The sequence below is a fragment of the Protopterus annectens genome, chromosome 11.part0 (assembly GCF_019279795.1).
Source record: "Protopterus annectens isolate FY-2018-M chromosome 11.part0, PAN1.0, whole genome shotgun sequence".
NCBI classification, from domain to species: Eukaryota; Metazoa; Chordata; order Ceratodontiformes; family Protopteridae; genus Protopterus; species Protopterus annectens.
In genome coordinates, this window is record NC_056745.1 from 1,113,528,451 (window position 1) to 1,113,554,676 (window position 26,226).

Consider the following 26,226-nt stretch of genomic DNA (forward strand, 5'->3'; position numbering starts at 1 on the left):
TTGACTGCAGCCTGGGTTATGAGGGTTTACAGGAAAGCTGGAGCACATTAAGGGAAGTCCAAACCAGGATGATTAAAGGTTAGATGGGAAAGGATACAATGGTAGATTGAGTATCTTAGGCCTGCTTTTGCTTAATCTGGGAAGCATACATGATGCAATTTTGGTATCCATGGCATTATTGGGGGGGGGTGTGAAAGTACAAAATGTAGGCAATTTTTTCCCTGGAAAAGGTGGTGGACAGCTGGATTAAGCTTCCAGAGTCAGTAGTGTTCAATCAGATTAAGCTTCGACAGCATAAGGAACAATATAAAACTATAGTTATTCATGAAGGGGGCAAGTAGGAAAGTCAAAATGGAAAGTCAGTGAAGCAAGGTGGTAAATGTGTAAATTTACTACTGCTGTTACTTTATAAGAACTGCTACACATCACCTATCTCATACGAGTTCTGATGTTTCACACAAAAACAACAATCTTACACACTATACAAACAAAAAAAACACTGAAACAAATACTTTTAGAGCAATTTATTTAGAACTTTGATACATACAAACTAATAAAATGCACAGACAAATTACAGGAGCAAGTCAAGTGAAAGCAGAACTGGGTATATATTACCTGCATATTTTTTTAAAAATAAATACATAAATAACCCAATATTTCAAGGGGCAATACTTTTAAATACTTCTTTCCTGCAAAAAATATGACATTTTTTCATATATCATTTACGCACAGAACTGTCAAATTTTTAAATTATAAATGTGATTCGATGTCGCATATGTCAACAGAAAACATCCAAAGTTAAACACAGATGTATACTTTTTATTTGGTAAGTGAATAACACACTGATCTCAACAATCCAAAAAAGTTAAGCACACAAATCCAAGAAAGCATGTAAAAAAAAATAAAATAAAAATAACAGCACTGGTAATCTGCATGCAAGAAATAAAGCAGTGCAAAATTTCTAAGTAAGACTAAGAACGTGCAAACTTTCTATTTGTGGAGAAAAAGACGAATATACAAATCACTGTTGTTGCCCTCCTCCAATTATATAAATGTGACTTCTTCCAAATGTAGCAGTTTTAATGCATACGTGTTTTCAAAAGAAAAGATAACACTGTCCAAAGTCAATATTATGGAACCGGACAACATCAGTACACATGCTCTGACAAGTTATAAATGCACTTAACTGGCTAGTTTTCTGGAAGAATGAAAAATAACTTAGAATCATGTAGTCTTGTAAAGTACAATAAAAAGCCAAGGGAGTAATTACAATTTAATGGATTAAAAAAGTAGAAAAGAAAGCCTCAGGAAACTGGGATAGAAAAAGAAAAACGGCAAATAAGTTGCCACTTTTGCATTACTACTAAACAAATTAAAAGAAAGTGCAGAAAGTCACGTTACTTTGTTTCTTGTTGCAGGGCAAGATATCCTTCTAAACCAGTTTTCTTTTACACACTTTCGAGCATTGCCCCATCACCAAGTTTTAAACTGTGGTTGCATGCCCCGACATGAAGCATTTGATAGTTTCCCGCTTCTGAAATTAGCGTCATCATGTGCTGCATTTTGATTATTATATATACTTTGTGTAGAAAACTGAAGATGGCTTGCCATGAGGTAAATTAGTAGTAGGAGATACCAAATACAGAAAAAGAATTTAGGTTAAGTTGCATATCTTAAAGATCTTGGTGACTGCTGGTTTGATGCAGTGTTCACTGCTCAGGATGCATTTTCAAAAAAAGACTGCTGGATTCACAAAGGAGGTTGAAAATAAAGTGCTCTTCTACAATCTAAAGCTTATAAATGCACAACATAGTTGACAGAAGGAAATGTCTCCATATCTCCTCAGGAACAACATACTAGCATTCTCAAATATCTGATTTGTTCTGGACTATCCGAAAATTAAACTGATTTACATTATTTTTCAGACTACCAGACAAACTGGTATTTTGCTTCAAAAAACAGACTACCGCAGTTTGTTAAAAAAAAAGGGCATTCCTCCTCATGTGATGCAACAATGTCAAAATAGGTGGGGAGAGGGGAGGAGATGGGCAGGGTATGGGAGGTAACAGTGGTGTGGCCTTGGTCAGGGTTTAGCCACAACAAAAGGTGGCAACCCTAATTAATGATTTTAAGTAACTGTATTTAAAATAAGATTTCAAATTATTTCTCCAATACTCTCTGGGGGAAGCAACAGGTGGCAACCACCTTCTACCGTACACTCAGAATTGGTGGCAAAATGTTACCAATTGATGTCCCACGTAGAAAATAAATGAAAAGTACTGCAGAAAAGTGTTTTTTAAAGCTTAGTTTTAAGATAACACTAAGCATTCTGGCACCTCAGACCATTATCCTGTCATACAGTACTGTTCTAAGAGTAAAAAGAATTGCAATGACCAATTGAGTTTTGTCCCTTTGGACCTGATGTTTAAGTTAATACTAAGGCTACATCGAGTAGAGTACAGTAGCATTTTACTACGGAGAAAGGTCCATTATATCGCTCTATTTCACCTTCCTTAGGTATCCAACCATTTTGCAGAAACGGCACATTTCTCTCATATACTTGTGCTTTAATCAGTGTAGGCCTTCAGCCTAGAACCACAGAGCAACAGCAGTACATCACAGTACTGCAGTTTATGACCTGTACAACACTGAGGAGTACAGGCCCAGAGGAAGGGCATCTCTATGCGCATGCTATGCAGAGTGATAATAGTCATGCATTCCATGTGGTCAGGTCTGGATTTGGTCAAATCTTCAAAATATCATGCAAATCCAAAAATGCAGAGTCTTCAGGACTGGTCACTAACTCTGCCAGGGCAGATTGCTTCGAGAGTGGTATCTTAAACTAAAGGAGGAAATCAGAACAGTACCACCACCCCACTATCACACAGCATAGATGTTCGAAGGAATCATTAAAAAATGTAGCAGATTCTCTGCCATCCTACAGTTCTGAAAAAAGGAACCTTTTCAAGGCAGATGAGAAAGACTGGCTCAAACAGCTTTCTTTACTATCCCATGGCATTCCTGTATAAATCAGACAAGCCACACAACAGTACTTAGCCAAAAAGAGAGAGAGGGGGAGACAGCTGTGAAAAGCAATGAAGTGTGCTAAAGTATGCTAAAAGAAAAACAAAACTGCACAACCAACAAAATCCTAGCTCATTAGGATAAAAAAGGTACAGTGGGATAAGCACGCTAACTTGGAAGCAAGTGGTTATACCAGTCAAAACATACAATGGTTAATAGTCTACAAAATATAGACTGGAAATGGATGACAAGCAAGATGTATTCTGCAGTTAAAAGGAGTAGAAATAAGCTGCATTTCAAAAAATGGAGCCCAGATTTTGTAACAGTTTTTACATATCTTAAATGCAGAATATAAAACACTTTCAAACAAGCAGTTTACGGAGTACACCCACAGCCTACTCTTTCAGTGAAATGACAACAGAGACTGCCCAACTTATTTTATTTTTCATTCAGGTAACTACAGTGCCAAAGGAAAACCTACATTCATTCAAATCAAGTGCTAACCTCAGGCCTACACAATGGTGGAACAAGTGATGTGACACTATGACAAAGCAGCTGCCCCTGATGACACTCAGTGGCAGTGGAGTTGATAAAGTAGTCAAATAAGTAACAAATGCCAAACCATAGCCAAACCACTCCAAACACAGCTAATAAGAGTCTCTTGCAATAGTTTACTTCACAGGAATCTTAACAGTAGCTTTGCCTTGCTCTTCAACTTTCTTAATAGCTGCTTGGATAGCATCTGCTTCTCCTAAAAATTCATGTGGTTTTACTGGATGCATGTTTTCATCTAGTTCAAGGAGAACTGGTACACCAGTGGGCACAGTAAGTTTGAGGACCTCTTCATTGGAGATGCCTATTAAAAAAAAAAGAAAAACAAACATACAAAATCAGTGGCCATCAGCAGTCATTTCTGTCAGGCCTACAGATAAATCACTGGTCAGTAGATTCATGCAAAATGGTCATACTTCATTTCTCAGTATCAAGAGAAACAATCCAAATCAAACTCAACCCCTTATATCCTTTTTAAAGTAATTATTGCAGTAGACAGTTAGTTCTCATCTATACTACAGAATATGCAGCTGACCCAATGCACGTTCTAAATAATGTCAGTTTAAATTTAGAGCTTCTCCTCATTCTCCATGAAGGTGCATAACCACACAGGTGTTCCACCAGCTACAGTGCTTACTGTGATTAGACTGGCATCCTTCATCAATGTGCACTCTTCTGCAACTACCCTTTTGGTTTGTCCTGCAAGGGGTACTAGTGCCTTTCTGTATTCACAATGTACAGCTGGTACCTCAAATGACAGAAATGATCCAGTTTCAACCTTACAGTCAGTAAGTATGAAGTTTGCTTTAATACTTACGGGGGAGGGGTATTTCTTGAGTTCAATGCGGGGAAGAACCGGAGCCTTTCCTATACTGTGACAAAGGGAAAGAAAAGATATGCACATACCATACAAGCAGATATGCGAGGAAGTGTAATACAATTTATCATCAACTGGGGATTTCCTCTTCTGAGATTCCAATCTCAAAATGCCTGGCTTCTCTAAATCCCATGCTCAGCATCAGCAAAATCCTGCATTTTTGACCTCCCATATTCTGGACACACCTCTGTATGGGGCACTCAGCCCCTTCCCTCTCCAATTTTACTCAAACTGAGCAAGCACATCTAAGGCAAAAAGGGCTTAATGGCCAAGTAAGCTGCATATTCATCTCTGATACTGAAAGATTAAAAGACTGATGGGTTTTGTTCCAACCCCAGGAGCTAAAATTCATTTTTTGGTACTGACAATGCACAGACGCATTGGGAAGGTAGGGGTGGACAAGTTCACTGCTCACTCCTGCAGTCCTTGTGTGGCAATTTGCAAAGGGAATTAAGGCTACAAGATTTTTCTTGCACTAGTGTATATTTAGGGCTTGTGTATTTACACAGCTACTAGTTTTGCCAGTAAATAGGTCATATAAAATGTTATCTTTCATGGCTCAAAAAGTGACACACAGGTCAACTCCGTGTAGATGGTAGGCTGCAAAATATAAGGTGAATAGCATTAATCTATCATAGTAGCTGAAAGATTATAGGTCTTTGATTTTCTTGTTAGAAATCTCTCAAGCCTTTCCAGATGACAGATATGCTTGGATTTGTGCATACCAATGGCGGCATCATATTCAATTATGGGTCCGATAAGGGAAGAGTACAGTGTAGAATTACCTTGGGTCATGGAGATATTCCCTTAGAAATTAGCTGGGCTAGACAGAAAAACTTCAACTATGGTGGAAACAATGATCAAACAGACTCATCCACAAAAGTACTCCGGCCTCTTATGACAAGTACAATTTATAATGTATGAGGTGGTTTTAGCTTTTTTTGCTAAACTCTTATTACTCTACACTTTTTGGCATTTAACTTGAGATTAGTTTTGGCATACCAGGTGTGTGTATATTCCAGTCTTTGCTGGAGATTAGTGCCCATTTTGCAGTTATCAAACTTTTGTCAATCACACTTCTGGGATATTGGCTTGGCTGGCTGCAAAATAAAAGCGAAACAAGAGATGACCCAGCACTGACCCCGTGTGACATCCCACCTAGTTTCAGTTTTACACAGTGCGTACCAGCAACTTTCACAGCTTGGGAACAGTTGGATAGCCAATACATGACCCACAGCAGCAATCTTCTTCAGAGATCCAAATCTCAGCAAAACGTCTGGCTTCTTGTGATCTCAGAAGAGGAATGTGCCACTGGATTAAGAATCCAGCAATAATGCAAATCAATTTACACTGCTTCACTCAACTGAGCTCCAATCCTACTAGATGCAACAAAATCTACAATAAAATCTCCGCCACTGACTGAATACTCACAAATCCCCCAAACAATATTCTCGCCTCTGGTTCCCTACCAGATTCCTTAAGTGATCACCTCCTTATTTTTACAGTTAAGCAGCTAAACTTCCCCATGAAATACCACTGCTATAATACAGTACATAAACTCGCATCATCCCATAAAGACACTTTCCTTGCCAGAGTAAGATAAATTAACTGGAACCTCCTTCACACTATCCCTTTAGATGAAACTGCCCCATACTAATGATGCATTTCTCTTGATCTTAAATGAACATGCTCACTAAGAAACAAAGGAGTGAGAGAACCCTGCACCCTTGTTAACCGGGAAAAATGATGAAATAGAACATGCAATGCTTGGAATACTTGGAAACACACATTCGATCCATTCGCCAAAACTACAAAACACAGCAAAACAGATGCCCAACCTGACAAAAAACTTCCAAGACAATAAGCAAAAAAACCTTCCCAAGACAATAAGCAAAATCCCCCCAACTTTTCTGGCCCTCCATTAACATTCATTCATTCTGGCTACACTGCCCATACAAACCATTCTAATTACACTAACATTGTCTGCCAATTTAATACACATTTTATTAACACAGTAACTTCCTTCAGACAATTCTACCACTTGTACCAGCTCATTCCCTCTAGAGTCAACAAATCTCAGCATATTTGGATTTTGAACTCATCCCCAAATCTACCATCTGTACATACTTTTCCAAACTGAAGTTGACTACACTGCCCCAGAAATCTTCCAGCACAGTATATACACTTACAGCAGAAACCCTAGCTTACCCAATCTCCAGCCTAATAGCTTTCTGTAATGGAGCAATTTAAGCCCCCAAAATTTGGTAAAAAATCTTGCATCCTTCCCCTACACAAATGTGGCTCCTTCTACTGATACCACCACAATTACAGGCCAATAGCCATTCTGCTCCCCCCCCCCCAAGACTTACATAATGTGCCCAATCCCAACTATTTAAATTTGTTACCACAAACAATCTTCTGACTAAACTCCACACAGAGCTTCTGGTCACAGCACAGCAGTACAACAGCTCTACTCCGCTTTGTCTCCACCACCAGTAGGAATGCAGGAACTTAGTAGCAGCACTTCGATTTCTCAAAATTTTGACACCAAAAATTCTACAAATTCTTCTCCCTAGGATTTTAACACTCATCTCTCACCTGGTTGAACAGCTACCTCAGTCATAGACAAAGCTGTAAAAATAGAAAATGACATCTCTTCAATAGACAAAGCTGTAAAAATGGAAAATGACATCTCTTCATTTCTCTCCATGCCCATAGGGGTGCCTCACTCACAAATCGATCCTTGACCCCTTGTTAATCAATATTTCAAAGATGACCTACAACATTCAGTAGGTTTACTGCACACTCATCTGCAGTGTCAAAAACAACTTTAAACCCAAACACAGGAAGCCTTCAACACCACTAAAACAGGATTCCACACCTTTCAACTGCAATTAAATCCCAAGACCACCAAAGGTATTCTGTTCACACCTAAACAATACACTAATGACAAACCCATTACTTCTGACATTGCAAAAATCTAACTTTTAACTCATACCAAGCTCCTACTTATCACAGATGCCATGAAATCTGACCACCACATAAAGCAAACTACCAAAGTGTACAAAACACTTGGCATGCTGTATGAACCTTGCCTGACAGACCAGGTTAGGCAAACCACTGCCTCTGCTCTGTTAACCACCCTGCTACATACTTCTATACACTTGTCAACCTGCAAACTACACAAATAACCATACTAGACAAAATGCTACAGCAAAATAGCTAATTTTACAGCGGATTGGCTTTACAGATCCATCACCACAAGCTATAAAACAGATAAATTGGTTGGAGCTGCCTTAACTGGGTGAATTGTAGATAACTGTTCATGGTCTAGTTTTCCAACCTGAAAAATGCCAAATTGTCCAGCCTTACTGCCCAAAGTTTCTGTTTTGACATCTCTAAAGTTTATAATTGTACTCCCTCCCCCTCATGCAAGCAACCTGAAGTCCTCTAAAGTATTCTCGACTCTACCTGACCCTCCTCTAAAATGGACCACTTTACTGCTATCCTAATATAAAAAACACTATAGGTCTAAACTGTCTAAGCATTCATTCTGATCTACCTTTGAATGATTTTTCATGTCACTGTATTGTCCGATTATGTTTATACTACATTTTATGTTGCCTATTCATATGCATCTTGTCAATGATTTTCTCAACACCGTGTAATCAATTTTTTCTCATTATATGCTGAAACGATTCACTGCACTGCGTGTGTGTGGGTGGGGGTGTGGGGGTGTGTTACTTTCTCTGTACCTTGCAGAGCTTTTTGTTTCCTCTGAGCATTTGCTAAAAGGAGATTTCTAACCAGATGGGTTTTCACAGTCAACAAAAGCAAGCAATAAAATCAATAAGTCATCCAGTTAACAATGTTGTGGTTTATGTTAATTTTTATAATTTTTCAGTAATACTAGTATGTGGGATACAGTCAAAAGCCTTGGCAGGTTGAAATAATCAGCATGCATGGAATGACCACTGTCCAATGCCTCTAACTTTTCTAAAACAGCTCAATCAAGAGACAGGGCCTGCTCTTCACAAAACCAAACCAAACTGATAGGAAACTTAACTGACATCAGAGCTCAATGTCTTCATGAGTTATGCAATATGCCCCATGGCTTTGCAAACACCCCTGGCAAGGCTGAAGAATACAGGTCTGTAGATGGGCTGCCCCTGTTTAAAGGCATGATGTGGCTGTTCTCCAGGCAGACACAAACACTGAAAAACAAAAGAACGAGCTCCAGATGCTTCATGACTTACCTGAAGGCCACATGGAACTCTTGCGAACCTGTGCAGAATGCCACTGTAGGACAATATGGCACAACCTATTAGTTCAGGTATGAAGGACTAAAGTCATGAATGGGCCAAGCATAAACACAAACCTTGCATACTATTCTGCATCACCAGGAAACAGCACATGTAACACACCAGTAATGAGATAAATCCTTCACAGCTGTATGAACTTTCATGGCTATAGTCTTACAGGTCAAGACTGTATGCCATCAAAGCTACCAGTCATCCTGTAGGAAAGGACATGGAACTGGATACAGTTAGTACAAGTGTAATAAGCTACACCTTTCAATCTAAACAGTGCCCCCAGACTGTCTAGGGAAGTTATAGCACCAATTTACTTGGCCGTCATCAGACCAGACATGGAATACTATTGCCCCTTTGGCATGCATCTAACCAGACACTTGCAATAGGTGGAATGCCCACAAAGGTTTCTCACCAGGATAATTCAGGGCATGAATATTCTTGTTTTACACAATGAATACAGAGACAGAGCCTTTAAGCAATCTCCTACAGGCTGCTGAGAGGGGATCTTTGCCTGGCTTACAGGGTTTCCTCAGACCCCGCCCTGATGGATCGGTTTGCACTTATATAAAACAAGCCTCCAGAAACACTAGATCCAGGGATATGAACTTCTGTGAAACAGAACATTGAGAGAGAGAGAGAGAGAGGTATGTCCCATAATATCCCTGCACTATGGAAAAGTCTCTCCATCCTTGTAAAACAGAGTTAATTCTTAACTATTAAAACAAAACCTTGACAATTGGCTGGGAAATTGTAATTTTACCCCATCTGGCCCCCATGTTCCTTATGGGCTGAGGTTGTCTAAGAAAAATATTATGCTAACATCCCCCGTACAAAGAAGGCAACTGCCCTAGAAGAATGCACAAAGACATTCTCCACGAAAAGAACAAAAAGTAATGGCTTTAGGAATCCAGGAAGAAATGGTTTGCTTCAAAACAGTCCTGGGATGAAAAGAAACAAATAACTGCTCAGATTTGCGAATAGCTTTAGTTCTATCTAAATATCGGAGCAGTCTATGCAAATCCTTCTCACTGGCAAACTGCAGAGAAGGAAAGAGGAAGGAATATGAGCCAAAAGAGCAGTCTTCCAAGTACAAATTTGTACGGTGGCTGATCAAAAGGAGCCAGGGTCAATTTTTCAGGTACAAAACTGAGGTCCCAGGAAGGCAGAATACACTTCCTGGGAAGCCTGATATGAAGGACGCCTTTAAGAAATTGCTTGACCTCGAATAGAGGCCAGAGGAGGCGAACAAGTAGAAACTGCTGACAAGTGGGCTTTAACTGAAGAATATACTAACCCAGCATGGTGTAGATCATACAAATAAGAGAACCAGAAGAACCTCCATAGATAGGGGATTCTGGAGGCAAGAGGCACACCAGACAGAAAATCTCTCCATTTGTACATACATGATTTCCTCATAGTGGCCTCCTGCAGAACCCAAAGCACATCCTCAGAAAGAGCCATCTGAAAGGAATCAAAACCCTATCAACAAACGGCATCAACTAAAGACAGAAGTGAGAATGGATAAGAGACCTAGTCTTGTGTGAGAAGATCCACTTGGTGAGGTAACTTATGGTGACTGCCCCTGGCCAAGAAAGAAAGAAGGGGGGGAACCAATGCTGTCTGGGCCAAAAGTGAGTCACAAGCAAGATTTTGGGAAGAGTCTTGCCTGATCTTATAAGACTCCGTCACAGAGGAAGGGGAGGGAAGGCATAAAGAAACACCCCCTTCCAAAGAAAAGACAAAACACCTACTTTTCAAGCCAGAGGACTTCAAATTCTAGAACATAAATAGAGGAAGATGCGTGTTCAGAGTGGAGGCAAAAAGATCTACCCCACTGATGGACACAGTCTAGGAATACATCTTCAAAGCATCCATTTGTGAGCTTGTGTGTTGGACATGCTGAAAGATTCTGCCACTAGACTGTACTCCAACGGACTGTAATCTGCCTGCAGTCTCACTTGATACTGCACAGTTAGAGCCCAGACCTGAACAGCTAGTCTGCAAACAATATAGACCTTGTGCCCCCCCTGGTTGTTGACATACCACATCACTGTGGTATTAATCTGTGAAAACTGAGGGGCCCGGGATGAAAGTGGGAGAGGAAAGCCTGTAGAGCCAAAAGCAAAGTCCTTATCTCCTTTACACCGATGTGGTATGATCTCTTATGAGGAGGCCAGAGACACTGAACCTTGAGGGGAACAGGAAGCACCCCACCCCTTGTCTAAGGCATCTATAAATAGCACGAGATGGAACTGGAGCTTGAAAAGGAAGCACCAGGTTGAATTAAAACTGAATCCACTACTGAAGCTCAAGTCTGAGACAGGGAAGAAAAAGTACCAGAAGTCCAGGGGGTGGCAGTGTTGGAGCCACACTGACTTGAGGTACCACTGAAGCTCCCACATATGAAGCCTGCTGACAGGAAGCTTCGGAATGGTGGAAGCCATGAACCGGAGAAATTCCCTGGTGGAGAGACAAGACATTCTAGCTTGCACTGCACTTAAATTGTTTTAGTGCTGTTTTAGCTGCTTTTCTGTTACAAAAAAAAAAATTTAATTCCAAGCTTGTTACCTGCCTTTCCTGTAACTAGTTTAGTCCAGATACAGATTTACTGTATCCAGGACTGTTCATAGGTAGGTACTAGGCTATCTGCCCGAGGGCAGTTATTAGCCTAGCCAGAGTGTGTCAGCTTTCACTACCCCATTGATTAATTAACTGAGCCTCTGTCAAGAAGAGCCAATGAAGTGATCCCAGGGGTGTATTATCTGTTACCCATCCACTTGTCAAGGTTGGTCTTGAAGAGTGTTAAGTGAGGGGCCTCGCCTAATGTAGTTAAGAATTTTGTTCCAAAGCATGGGGAGTCTGACAGGAATCTATCCCTCCTGCATGTTCTAGTTACTGTTGTGGCGAGGTTTAGCTCACTAGAGTGAGTGGCTCACAATGACTTGGATTTCTTTAGGTGGAGCATGTCCATCAATTCTGAGTTGTACATGGCTTTGCAAGTCAGGCAAAGATCACCTCTGAGTAAGTGATATACCACTGAGTACAGCAAAGTTTTTCCAGTCGGGCTGCATAGGACATATGTTTGAGGCCAGTAATCCACTTGGTGAGGTACTTTTGTGGTCTTTCCAGCTGTCTTGTGAAGTACCTCCCAAATGGAGCATTGTACTCTATGATGGGTCTGATGAGTGACGAGTAGAGGGGCACTATAACCTCTATTTCTAGATGCGAACCCTTTAGTAATTAGATGGGCTACATAGAATGATTTCCTAACTACTTTGGCAATATGATTGTCAAAGGAGAGATTACTATCTACCTGGGTCCCCAGATCTCTTATTACCTCTTCTGTATTAAGGGGGCTGCCACCTATGTGGTAATTCATGGGTGTTTTGTTTTTCCCAAATGGGATGACTATGCATGTTTTTGGCATTTAGCTAGAGACCATGACTGACACCAGGTGTCAGTCTCAGTAATGCCCTTTTGGAAAATGTCCACAACAGCCGGTCAGTTTGTAAGCTTCTGAGCCACCCAAGCCTTTCTGTGTTGGAGGGAAGCCTTCTAAGCTTATCAGTGGGAGTGGTAAGCACTAGGTAGCCTATCTACCACAAGAGGAGTGGTTTCTGGCCCAGAATTTGCAGTTTATTGGCCTTACGGGCAGTTTTTCCATTTCTCAACTTTCTGGTTCAAAAGCCCACATTTGCACTTTTTCCTGCTTTTCCTGTATCTAGTCTAGTCCAGATACAGATTTGCTGCATCCAAGACTGTTTTTGTAAGCTTCTGAGAGGTGCCAAAGTCTGCTCTTTAAATTTTCCCTTAGATCTGCTAGTTCTCTCCTCTCCTGCACTTTTACTAGCTTATTAGTCTAGCACTTTACTATATCAAACTTCTTGTAGCAATTACTGTAGCACACAAAAGTGCTACCAGCACTAAACTTTCTATAAGGAAACCGCTCCAGTACTTATTAACACCCACCCCTCCAGACATGTCTAAAGGTCAGTTCCCTGTGCTTTCCCCTATTAACCTAGTGAACTTGGGCATCCTGAGGCAATGTAGACTCGTGTACACTGACAACCCTCTCCTCTTACCTCCCAACACTCAGACTTGCAAGAGATTAACTTGTATATATCCTAATTGGTAGCCACGTACTATCCAGCCAAGACTTGAACAGCTGGTCAAGAGGAGAAGGTCAGCACTTGCACCACAACACATGGAACACAGCCCTCCAGAACACACACTAGCACTGCCTTCACATCAAAACACAAACCACACACCCACCTTCACGGAGGCTCTCAAAAATCTACCCAAATAGCAGAGATCTCCAAGGCAGAAATGCACTCTACCACTACAACACAACACTAATCACGAGACACACAACTCTCCTAAACAGTGTGCCACTCGACCAAAGCCCCTTCGGCAAAACAGCATGCCCAGCACACTAGTCATAGGTGACTCAATGAGGCACACTAATGTCCCACTCCAGGCTGAAGGAGAAAGTAACAGTCAGCTGCCTGTCAGGTGCCAGGATCTGCCACAACACACACACTCGGGTCCCTCAACAACAGGTACAAATATGATTCTGTCATTGTACATGTGGGTGTGAATGACTGAGATGCAACTCCCTGGACTACAAGAGGAGGCATGGAGGAGCTCTCGGATTACGTAGCCCAGGCAGGTATGACCCTAGCTCTGAGCAGCATCCTACCATCACCCAGAATGACACGACAGTACAAGCAGAAAATGACTGATTTTAACAACTAGCTAAGCTTCTGGTGCCATTCTAAAGGGATCCAGTATCTGTCTGCCTGGGAGGACATGATTGACAGACCTCAATGCTTTGCCAAAGATGGCCTGCATCTGTCACCCCTGGCCTTCCGGATATTGGCCAAGGCACTTGCTACCCCTATAGTGCCTTTTTTAGGCGGTGCTCCAAAGACCAAAATTACCACCGTAACTACAAACAACTGCAATCTCAAGGTCATGCTGCTCAATGCTAGAAGTCTAAATCTCAAAATGTAAGCGCTCGAGGCACTCCTTAGAGGAGGACATCAACACTTGTGGTATAACAGAGACCTGGTTCAAGGCAGCAGAAAGCACACTTGCACCATCAGCCACAACTCACTCCACACTTTTCAGCCCCAGAACTTGGACCGAAGCTCCAAAGGCGTTGGTTTCATGCTCATAAAGGATGCACACACCTTCAGACTGGTAGCCCAACATAACTTATCAGAGATGCGTCAGGTGCAGCTAACACTGGGTAAGACAGCGATTCAGGTTGTAGCCTGTTATAGGTCCCCAACCATGTCCCAAGACTCACACTCCACATTCCTAAGCACCCTGGAGAATATTGGGGTCCAACCTAACACTCTCATACTGGGCAACTTCAACTACCCCTCTATTAACTGGAAAACTACTCAAGTACCAAGACACTTGCCCAATGTTTCCTGGAATTCTTTAATTCCAATGCCCTGGACCATCTCGTTCTTACCCCCACTAGAGGTAGCAACATCCTTGACCTAGTCATTACTAACATGGGCGACCGTTGCTCTACACCAATAGTCAACTCTTCCCTGGTTAGATCTGACCACAAACTAATCACCTTGGAAATCCACATCCCAATGCAAAGGTAACCACCATGAAAAACTTCTCCACAGCTAACTTTGGGCTCCTAAAAACAGAGGTGGCTAACTTCACGGCACCCATGCAAATGGAGAATAGCTGAATGACTGCCGAATCATACACCAATGCACTGTATGAACACGTACACAAATGTATGTATCTCACCATACCCAATAGAACCAAGACGTTCTCCTCCAAAAAAAGGAAGCCAATCTGGTGGTCCTCTGCCATAAACAAACTCTACAACAGGAGGAGGAAACTGATGAGGAATAAGGTGAAGTGCCAAACCCCCTGATCAGCCTCATCAAAAAAGTTGAGACCCCTCATCAAATCCAAGCTAGCTATGAAAACAGAACTGCAGCAGATAGTAAAAACAACCACAAGGCCTTCTATAGTTATGTAAAAGGATCTCCACGGCAATACCCAGATTTGCTCTGGGCTACTGCACAATGGTACCTCCTATACTGAGCCAACAGATATTTCCAATATACTGGCAGACAGATTCAGTGTCAACTTTACCCCCCCCAAAGGACCAATTACAATACCATTGGATTGACAGGCACCCAGTATTACTGTTGCACAGGTTAAAACAGCACTGTCCAAGGCCAAGAATACAGCAGCTTCTATGGGACCTGACAATATCCCTGGCTGTGTTTCACAAACTAGAGAGAACTGGCACCTCACCTGTGTGCCCTGTTCAAGTACAGCCTCACCTCAGGCTTTGTCCCTACCGAATGGTGCACTGCTATAGTCATCCCTCTCCACAAAGGAGGAGCGACTACAGACCCTGGGAACTATCAAACCATTAGCCTAAGTCTGACATGCAAAGCTATGGAACACATCAGCATGGACCTAATAAACAAGGTTATAGGGAATCTCCTAACTCTGGATCCCACACAAGTTTGGTTTTGTGAAGGGCAGATCATGCCTCCTCAACTTGGTCGACTTCTCTGAGTCAGTCACCAGAGCTGTGGAAGAAGGCAAGGTGGTTCATACAGCCTACCTTGATCTGGCAAAGGCCTTTGATACCATTCCCCAGTCAGGAATCATAGAAAAACTCACTAAGCTAGGCATCAACCCCTATATCACTAGGTGGGTTGCAAACTGGCTCACAGAACCCACACTGTGGAAGTAGCTAAGTCAGACTGCTGACCAGTCATGAGTGGAGTCCAACAGGAATTGGTCCTGGGTCCTCTCCTGTTTTGGAATCTACTTCTCAGAAGTCTAGGACAACATGAAGGGACTCTGGCTGACAAAGTTAGCAAACAATTGCAAGTTGGGAGCCATTATTAACTCCCCAGATGTTGACATCGTATGGAAAGGCCTCATTGAGACCAACGACTGGTGTCAGAACCATGGCCTTAAGCTCAATGCCAAAAAATGTGTCATCCCTTTTGGGAAAAAAACATTTCCCATGAATTACCACATCAATGGTAGTCCACTGAACACAGAAGGCATTATAAGAGATCTGGGAACACAGGTTGACAGCAACCTCTCTTTTGACCACCACATTGCCACTGTGGTCAGAAAGTCCTATGTGGCACATCTCATTACTAAGGGTTTTGCATCCAGGAAGAAAGATAAGTCTCCCTCTACTCTTCCCTCATTAGGCCAATCATCAAGTACAATGCCCCATTTGGCATGTACCTCACTAGACACTTGCAACAACTGGAGAGGCTGCAAAAGTACTTCACAAACAGGATCCTAGACCTTAAACACTAGTCTTATATGGACAGACTCAACTATTCTCTCTCTCATATCACCTACTTAGAGCTGGGTCAGACAAGTCAAGCAGAGATGGCCTCTGTTAGAAATGCTACATCTAAAAAAAATCCCAATCTCTCCGCACCACATACTCCAGAGACCTCAACCTCATTACCACAATCAACAGAACACGCTGGAGGGACAGGTTCATAACCCAGAGACTGCCCATGCTACGGAACAGACTTCCCATACATGTCAAACAGAGCCATCACTGGCCCTCCAAGAGAAATCTTGATGAGTGGATGGGAAATAGAAAATTCACCCCGGGGATCACTCCAGTGGCTCTACTCGACAGAGGCACTGGGAACCAAGGTCCAATGGCACAATGCCAGGGTAATCCTATGCGCTAGGTTTGTAAAGGCTCCAGGGCCATAAGCCTAGTACACACCTATGAACTTAGAAGGGACTGGAAAAAAGCACCAACTGTCTGAAACCTGTAACAGAGGAAATTACTGGGAAGGTGTCAGAACGGACTTCTGGAAGTTTATGGTGAACCCCAAACTCTGTAATATGGAAGTAGTGAACTTGAGATCCTGAAGCAGAGAATTGGGGGAGGAGTTTGAAAAAGCAGATCTACATAGGGAAACATCTGCATTCTATGAACCCTTAACAATGACAGAAACAAAGCATTTGGTGAATATCCTTGAGGTAGTAGCGAGAACAAAGGGCAAAGCAGAGAACTGAAAATGCATGGAAGACACAGAAAAAAATTCTCAACAGGGGATGGATGGGGGTGTGAGGGTATGCATCCTTCAGCTCTAGAGGTACCAGAAAGGCCTGGGAGAGCAGAAGAGGACAATATCTGCAGAGATAGCATCCAAAAGGAATGAATCTCGGGGAAGGTGTTCAGCCTGGAAAGACCCCAAATTGGTCTTCATGTGCCACCTTTCAAGAGACCAAAAACATCCTGGAATAAGACCCCATCCCCTCCTGGGCAGGAGACATGGCTTGAATGATGCCCTGAGCCAAAAGAAAGAACCTCTGGGAAATGAGAGAGCTGTTCCTGAAGAGGCGGAGGAATGCCTGAAAATGGTGGGAGGGAGATGCTTCCAAACTATGAAATATTCTCAACTAATGAGCAGAACCAAACAGTTTAAAGTGATCTGAAACCAATTTGAGAGAGAGAGAAAGGAGGGACAAGGGAACCTGGCACATGGAACAAGAAAGTAAACTATCAAATAGAACCTGACCTGTACTGGAAAGCAGGTTTCTGGGAGGCAGCAGTCTGAGACGATGTAGCAGGAGGCATACCTCTGAATCCTTCTTGCCCTTGGGAGGAGAGTGAGATTACCTATGGACAAATGCAGACTTGATAATTCTTTGGGAATAGGAGAAACAATACGTTTCAGTTCCTGCAAGTCTGAACTTGTCCTGTAGCAGTTCCTGCAAGTCTGAACTTGTCCTGTAGAGACTTAAAGCTCAGCAGCAGCAGAACCAAAATTATCCAAAGGAGCATCTGGAAGTTTGGCCTTAATGTTTTCAGGTAAAATGTGAACATGAATCTAAATGCCTCATAACTGAGGCGAAGGCAGTAGCCCTGGAAGATGCATCAGCTGTATTTGACGGAGTGGTGGACAAACTGAGAAGTAGAACCCAGCGGGGATCAGGCCGAAGCCTTCCCTTCAGAGCCAGGAAGCTCAGAAACCACCTTAGAAACCTGAGAATTGAGAGCAAAGACTTAACTGGTCATATCAGTCTGGTAATTAATGGCCTTAACGGATAAAGTGGCAGCAGTGTAAATTTTCTTGCCCAACCTTTCCATTACCCTACTATATAATTATCAGAAGGCAGCAGCTCGGCAGGGAACAGCAACTAGGATGATTTTCAGAGGAGACGGACACTACAGAAGAATCAGCAGAAGGGCATCTATAAAGAAATCTGCACTCCTTAGGCATTTTATAGAATCTATCTGGCTTCTTAGGTGCAGGGGGCTGAGAGTCTGGGGCTACAGATGCTGCTGAGGGGAGGGACATAGGAACCTGGCATATACCCAGAAGGGTAGCCAAAACAGGAGGAACAGCAGATGGCTTGGGAGACTCCATCTGTAGGAGCTCATATCTTTTTTGAATCTCAAACTTGGGGGCAATCCCACTTCCATCATATGGGCAAAGGTATCCCCAAAGGAGAGTTCCTCCAGGGAGAAAATCTAGACTTTTGGAGTCTTCCTCCTCTGAACCATAGTCCAAGGGGGAAGGGATATGGGAAGAGTAAGCAAAGGATTTTTCCCCACAGCCCAGGTTCTCATCCAAGGTATCCAATTCCCTAGGCCTCCCCCCCCCCCCCGAGAAGGCTTCAAGGCCATCAAAACAAATCCAGAATGAAATCCTTGCCATTCACTCTGGGAACCCTTAACAAGGGAAATGTGCCTTTTTTTTCCTTTTGCAGGATGTCCCCACAACTTCTTTGGAGGGTCAGACCCCTGGTGATACTCAATGATAGTAGGAATTTCCTCTCTAAGATTTGAGGAATCCCCCTCTGTCCTTCAAATATAATCAGCCAAGGTTCCCCCTCAATGTCAGGTATTGCGGAAGTCTGGACAGCAGCCAGATCAGATCCAAATTTTTGTCCTTCTTGGTAGAAGCTTGTCCCTCAGGATGCGAGGATTCCATCATAGCACCTTAAGCCAACAACCTAAGATGCTGGTTCTCCAAGAGGAGGTGAGATGACTGATTAAGGTGTTGGGCACAAACACGTGGCAGATGGACCACTGCATATGATCATGGGAAGCACCCAAACAGAAGAGACACTGGTCATAACAGTCTATGGGGAATCTGCCTCCCGCACTGACATATTCCCTTTCTGGATGACATGAACACAACCACCAAAAAAAAAAAAAGAAACCTCAACTGGGCACTTATCTGAAAATACGGCTTGGTAACCAGAACAGCAAAAGGGTGTTCAGACTGAAGTTTAATAATGGCATTCGGACTGGTGGCAAAGTTTGAGTGTGCGCATCTGTACGCCACACCTTTATGCCCTATGCCTTTGCGCAGGAAGCGTGTGTATGATGTACGATGCATATAACTAAGAGGCGTTGGTATACTGGCTGGACGTTGGGTTATCCTTGGCAGGAGATCCTTTAGGTAAAGGATACTGCAACAGTGATTGGGAAGGTAGGTGCTGCTGTCCCAAAACAGAGCTGACCCAAACTGAGGTCACCTTAAGTTTAGCAAACTTTGAGAAAGTCAGTGAAGCTGTAGATAGTCACAATATAGTTCAGTGTACCTGAATCTGGCCAAAAGTCCATGACATTATTCCTCACATTGGAATTGTATACAAGCTTGAAGGCCTAAATAACTGATAAACTGGCTGACAGAGCTAACCTATAGCAGATGCCACATTGGAAAGCAAAAAGGTGACTTGTGGCATTTCTTGGGAGCTCAATACTGGCACTCCCTTCTGCTTGGCATTTACTTCTCAGATTTCAAAGATCACTAATCCATACATATGACAGACTAAATACTGTTACTAAAGCAAGGGCTAAAACATACAAATCAGTGTTGCATTAGAAATTGGTTTAAATTCAATGTGGTGAATGTAGCATTATCTTTGGTAAGAAAATCATAACAGCGGGTTGCAGTATAAACAGTACCCCACTTGTAGAATGGTATGGTTGTCAGATTTCAGCATCTTCTTGGGCAACTTCCTATCCGTTGATCACAACATCGCAGCAGTTGTCAGGAAATCTATCTAGCCTAATTAATAACTAATGGCATCTCAGCCAGATCAAAAATAAGTTATCCTTCCTCTACAATCAGCCCAGATCAGGTAGCTTATAGAATATGCAACCTCTTATTATATATCCAGCCAAAACAATCATGGGTCCACAGGTACTAACTAGGCTACTGATCCAGGAAGATCTTTAGAAACTTAGCTATACACTCGTATAAAATTTTTAGCCCTTATACTTTATGGACAAAAATCCAGAGACGAGCAAAACATTTAAATGTTGCCCCTGTTGATGAGGACAAGGGTGCTAAACCAAGGGTGAATTTGTCTAGATTACATCTGAATAGTGCAAGAGAAGAGTTTTGCTTTACATGGCAAGGTAGGGGATTCCAAAGAAATGGTATTTTCTGTGATGCATATTTATCCCTCCAACACATTCTACGTTGAAGAGATTTAGATAGTAAGTGAGAGCTTGTAGGTTCAGATTAGTATGGATAAGTATGGACATGGGAAAAAGATTTAATATGGTGCAATATTTATGCAAAGAAGAAAGCAAAACTAATCAATACGAAAACGGAAGCACCAAAGATATCGGAAGAGAAACACAGGCAAAAGCATCTGGATATGGAAAATTTTACAGTACAAAAAATTAAGAAAACAGAGGAAAAGTAGTAAGGATGATTAGCAATGGAGAGGTTAAAGAAATAGAAATAAGTTATGTACCTACCATAACGTTCCAGGTTAGTTGTCTTCATCTTGCCTTCTTTCTTGCTGTTTGGGATCGGCCATCTTCAATAGCGAGAGCTGTTTACTGGCTCGAGGCTACCCCTTATCCCAGGATGCCTAGCGATAGCTACCCAGATCTCGTTTGAAATGGCCAATCCAGACACGAGAGAAACCAGTTATCAAAAAACTGGTTGTTCCATGCATTCTAATATCTAGAATAGGTTAGGAAGACCTGGCCAGAAGAATAACAATAAAAGAATACTCAGCCAGTGAAAAAAGGGATTCCTCTCGATCCACTGGGACGGGGGACGGAGTGGAGGACACAAGAAGGCGAGATGAAGACAACTTGCATGGAACGTTATGGTAGGTACATAACTTCTTAATGTTAAGTTGTCTATCTCGCCTTCATTCTTGCCGCTGTCCCAAACACCCTGGGTTGCTCAGTGGAACAGATTCTTCAGAACCGTGGAACCAAAGTCAGCTCTGCTCCGGGAGACCATTTCCACCTTGTAATGAGAAATAAAGGTATGAGGGTTTGCCCACGTGGCAGCTGCACAGATGGAATCCATAGCCAACCTAGACTGAAAGGCTATGGAGGTGGTTAATGCCCTAGTAGAATGACCTTTCGGTTTAATTGGTAACTCTTTGTTCCTTAACTGGTAAATAAAAGTAATAGTGTGGGACAACCATCTGGATAAGGTCACCTTGGAAACTGGGAGACCTTGTTTGTTTAAGGGATAAGAAAGGAATAAATTGGTTTGACATTCTTATTTCTTTACTTCTACTGCAATAGTCTATGAACGTCCAAATTGAAGTTTGTACTCTGCCTTGTTGCTATGATTTTGGAAGAACACAGGGAGATCTATAGATTGGTTTAAATTATTTTCTGAGCAGACTTTAGGAAGAAACAAAGGATTAGTCCTCAGAGCAACTCTGTCCCTGTGAAACACCAGGTAGGGAGGACGAACACATAGTGTTTGAAGTTCTGGGACACGCTTAGCTGAAGTGATCGCTACCAGCAAGAGAGTTCTTCCAAGATAGAAACTTGATGGAGCAGGATGCTGCTGGTTCAAAAGGGGGGCAGAATTAAGGAAGTTAGAACTAAATTAAGGTCCCAAGGAGGAGGGAGATCTCTCTCTGGAGGTCTAAGAGGAGATGTTACTCTCAAAAAAAAGCTTTACAGTGCTTATGAGACAATGTTAGAATTTGACAAACCAATATGAAAATTAGAAATGGCCGCTAATTGTACCCTAATCATAGTGGAAGAAGCCCCAGAGTGAAACAGTTGTACTAGGAATTCCAGAATTTCGTGGACTGGGGCTGAGAAAGGATCCACATTCCTGGACTCTGCCCAACAAGAAAAACGTTTCCATTTGCTAGCATAAGTTTTTCTCGTCGTAGACTTATGAGAGGAGACAATAATCTCACGGATTGTTGGGGAAATGCTGGTAAGTCTGGCTAAGGTTGGAAGTGGAGCAACTAAGCTGTGAGCTGGAGGAGTTTGGAGGGATTGATGCAACCCGCCTGACTGATGAATCAGGAGATCTGGAATTGGGTCCAGAGTCCAGGCTGATCGAGAAGGTAATGTGTAGGAACAGAAACCATATCTGTCGAGGCCAGTAGGGGCAATGAGGATCATTTTGCAACCCAACGATTTTGCTTTCTGTATGAGTTTCGGTATCAGGGGAAATGGAGGAAAAGCATAAAGACGTCCCCGAGGCCAATCGTGGACTAGAGAGTCTCTGGGTATGTGACCTGGAAGCGGAAGAAGGGAGAAGTAGTTGCTGCATTTGCTGTTGAAGGTGGTGGCAAAGAGATCGCAGCAAGGCTGTCCCCATTTGCAGAAAATAAGATCTGCAACTTCCTGATTCAGAGACCACTCGTGAGGCATGAGGATGGCTCTACTGAGCCTGTCCACTATGACGTTGGATCTCCCAGGGATGTGCGTCGCAATCAGAAAATGTTGGGAGGAAATCGCCCACTGCCAAAGTCAGAGTGCTTCTCGACACAGGGGGTAGGATCTGGTTCCACCATGCTTATTGATGTACCACACCACTGACATGTTGTCTGTTTGAATTGCAATGGTCCCGGAAGGAAGAGAGTCTTGAAGAGCTTGCAACGCAAGGAGCACAGCTCTCATTTCTAGGACATTTATGTGCAGATGGTACTCGTGAGGTTGCCAAGTACCTTGGACTGTCCTGCCCAGATAATGCCCCCTCCCACCCTATCAGGGAGGCATCTGTCATCACTGTAGCTCCCGGAGGGGGTTGTATGAAAGGTCTTCCCTGAGTTACTAGTGGGGAGACCATTCACCAAGAAAGGTGCCTTTTGCATGCCTCTGATCAGGATCATGTGAGACATAGGTAGCTCTTGGAAAGTCTACTGCATGAAAAGCCACTGAAGAATTCTCATGTGGAAGCGTGCTAGTGGGAGTAGAAGAATGGCAGCTGCCATGGAGCCCAGAGTTTGAAGGACATACCCGACTTGGATCCTTTTGCTCTGCATTACGATTTGCACTTGAGGAATTGTGGATACTCTTTCTAGTGGCAACCTTGCGAACATATCCCTTGTGTTCAAGTCTGCTCCTATGTAAATGATAGATTGACAGGCCAACAAGGCAGATTTTTCGAAATTTATTGTAATACCTAGCTGGGTGCAGGATGTGATTGTATAATCCCGCGCTTGCAGGAGTTGATGCCTGGTGGTAGCAGTGAGGAGCCAGTTGTCTAGATATGGAAACACCTGGAATCCTTGACATCTCAGGTGAGCTGTGACCACTGCCATACATTTGGCGAACACCCTGGGGGCTGTGGTGAGACCAAAGGGCAGAGCGCTGAACTGATAATGACTGGCTCCCACCCGAAAGCGAAGAAATCTCCTGGAGCATCTGTCCATCTTGATATGGTAGTACATGTCCTGAAGATCTATCGAACACATCCAATTGTTCTGACCCAGGAAGGGTAGAATGGACTGTAGCGTGACCATCTGAAACTTAGCGTGACCATCTGAAACTTTCTTTGTACAGATTTGTTTTAGTCTGCTGAGATCCACAATCGGTCTCCAGTCCCCTATCTTTTTTTGGTACCAAAAAGAACCTAGAGTAAGTTCCAGATCCGTGCTGGTCTGCGGGGACTTCCTGGATGGCTCTTTTTTCTAGCAATTTTGAAACTTCTATTACTGCTTGCTCCTTCAGATTGGGTGGAACATCTGGAAGGGTCTTCTTTGACTAAGGGGGATTGATGGAAGGGAATTTTGTAACCTCTGGATATAATGGACCGTATCCATCTGTCTCTTGTTAAATTTTGCCAGGCTTTTGGGTACAGTGAAAGTCTTCCCCCTGACTGCCTCCAGAGGTGAGCAGCCGGGCAACCCTTCAGGGATGCTGGAAGGGCTTAGAGAAAGACTCTGTTGCCCTGGTTCTGCAGACCCCCTCTGCCACGAGGGCGGCGTCTATTATTGTTTCCCCCTCTACCTCTGGAGGAAAAATCACTACGTGTGTCAGGTAAGGTTCCCGGTGATTTACGGAACCACATCTTCCCACTCTTCTGACCCATGGAGTAAGGTCTAGAGGGAGTGGAAAAACGGACTCCCACGGCAGAGAGAGTCTTGCCTTCTTGCTCACACCTAGTCAATGTGTCTTTCACCTGTGGCCCAAAGAGAAAGGAGCCATCAAAGGGGTATTGGTGAAGGACGCACGAAAGGGCTCTGCAAAGTTACACAGCCGCATCCATGCATGCCTCCTAAGGGCTACACCCGTGCCCGCGGCTCTAATCGCTCCATCGGCTGCATAGGAAATGAGCCTCTTGGAGGAGTTAACTACAGAATTAAGCGTCGCAAGCTGGGAAGCTACTTTGGCTTGTGCTCCCTCAGCTGTAGGAAACTGAAGGGCATCTCCAAGCTCTTTAAGGAGATCCCTTTGAAGTAGAGTAAAATGACAGTTCAGTGACCTCATGGAGGTTGCTGAAGCAAACATTCGCTTTCCGTACCTGTCCATCATCCTAGACTCCTTGTTAGGGGGATGAACAGATGATGTCTCCGCTAACTCTTTTTTGGTGGCTGCTGCTACCACCATGGCATCAACGGGCATACCTTTAGAAAGTAACTGCTTATCCTGGGGAGCTGTAATAAATTTACCAGGTCTCCTAGGAGTTGGTTCCACTGTGTCTGGAGCTGACCAAGCCTTTCGAGCCACTACAGACATAAGTGGGTCGAAAGGCGGAGAAACCCAGGAGGTGGAAGGTCGGGAACCGAAAGCATCCAGGAATACAGAATCATCCTCGGTAGGGGCTAGGGGATTCCAGTTCCCCCTCTGCCTAAGCATTTCCAGGATGTCCAAGAAGGAAACCTCTTCAGAGGGGGATCTCGGGACCCTTCCGATTAAGTCTGTATCAGAACTGACAGACTCAGGGGAGTCAATGTGCTTACTCTTGCACTTCTTCCGAGGGGGCTCCTCTGAGTTATCAGGGGAGGCCGTGGAAGAGGAGGAAACACCCAATGGGGTGTCCTGGAGCATCTGTTCCCTACACTTGGAGTCTGGAGGAGGAGCAGAGGTTGGCACAGACACTACGGGGGACGGAGCCGGTAGGGCTGGTAGTGGAGCTGACTCAGGGGCAGCACACTCCACATGACAAAGGTGTCCCTGCCTCGAGGCAGAGAGAGCTCCGGTTCTGAAGAAATAGGAATCTTTCTCCGCGCCGAGGGGGATGGCTCAGAGGCAGATGTTGGAGCCAAGCTCACCTGTGCTGATGCTCCGAGAGGGAGAACATGGTCGGACAAGGGTCCGATGCCACTCGCCCCCTCAGAGCAGAGGGAGCCCCGGTGTCCAAATCCCCTCGATCGAAGGTACTATCGAGGTAAATCGGAGCCAACGTCGGAACCGAAGGAGATATGTTATCGGAGCAGACTGTTCCACTAGTCGAACCCCAACGAACTCCAGCTCCGAGCTCAATGGAGTCGGAGGAGGAACAGAAAGGGAGGTGGATGGAGCAGATACCTGTTGAGGAGGGCTAGACAACATTTTAGCTAGTGCCTGTGATTTTAGCAACCAACTTACTACTCTCTCCATATCATGATCAGACAGCCTAGAGGATCGAGAGGAGTGTGAAGAACGGTGGTTACGTTCACTTTGCAATAATGGAGAGCCAGGAGCCGAATGAAAGGACGATGGGGACCTCAGCCTTTTATGGCTCCGAAACATCCGATGGAGCTGACGGAGGGGTTGTCTTGTTGGTGCCAGCCGGAACCGACATACTCTAAATCCTGTACCGGAGTCGGCTCAGAAGGTGGAGCTGACGGTTTAGAGGATTTTGGGGATTTCACTGGCTGTGAACTCTTTGCCGGTGAATCCTGAGGTTTTAATAAACCCCCAAGGATCAATCTGTTCTTCCGTTCCTGCAGGACTCTTGGACTAAAGTCATGGCAGATAGAACAAGAGTCCTGCAGGTGAACAGTGCCCAAACAATAAACGCAACTAGTGTGCCAGTCTGTCAGAGACATTTTCTGACAGCACGAGCACACTTTTTAAATCCAGATACTTTAGCTTCTTTAGACATATCAACCACAAAACCAAACAACAGAAGAGAAACAGATAGAAAAAAATTCTGCTCTAGTCAAAGTACAACAGACTACATAAATATATATATAAAACAAACTCCCTTTTTTTTTTATGAACGATAGCAAAAAACAGAA

The 26,226-nt window shown here is 43.5% G+C and overlaps 1 protein-coding gene across 1 annotated transcript in view; it reads right to left on the reverse strand.

Moving 5' to 3' along the window:
- Nucleotides 1–509: 509 nt before the first annotated feature.
- The window catches only part of BPGM (bisphosphoglycerate mutase), a 169,768-nt gene continuing 144,051 nt past the window's right edge, over nucleotides 510–26,226 (reverse strand). Inside the window, exon 3 of the mRNA XM_044088474.1 lies at nucleotides 510–3,880. Within this exon, the coding sequence (XP_043944409.1) occupies nucleotides 3,696–3,880 (185 nt within the window). The 3' untranslated portion in view covers nucleotides 510–3,695. The remainder of the gene's footprint in view (nucleotides 3,881–26,226) is intronic.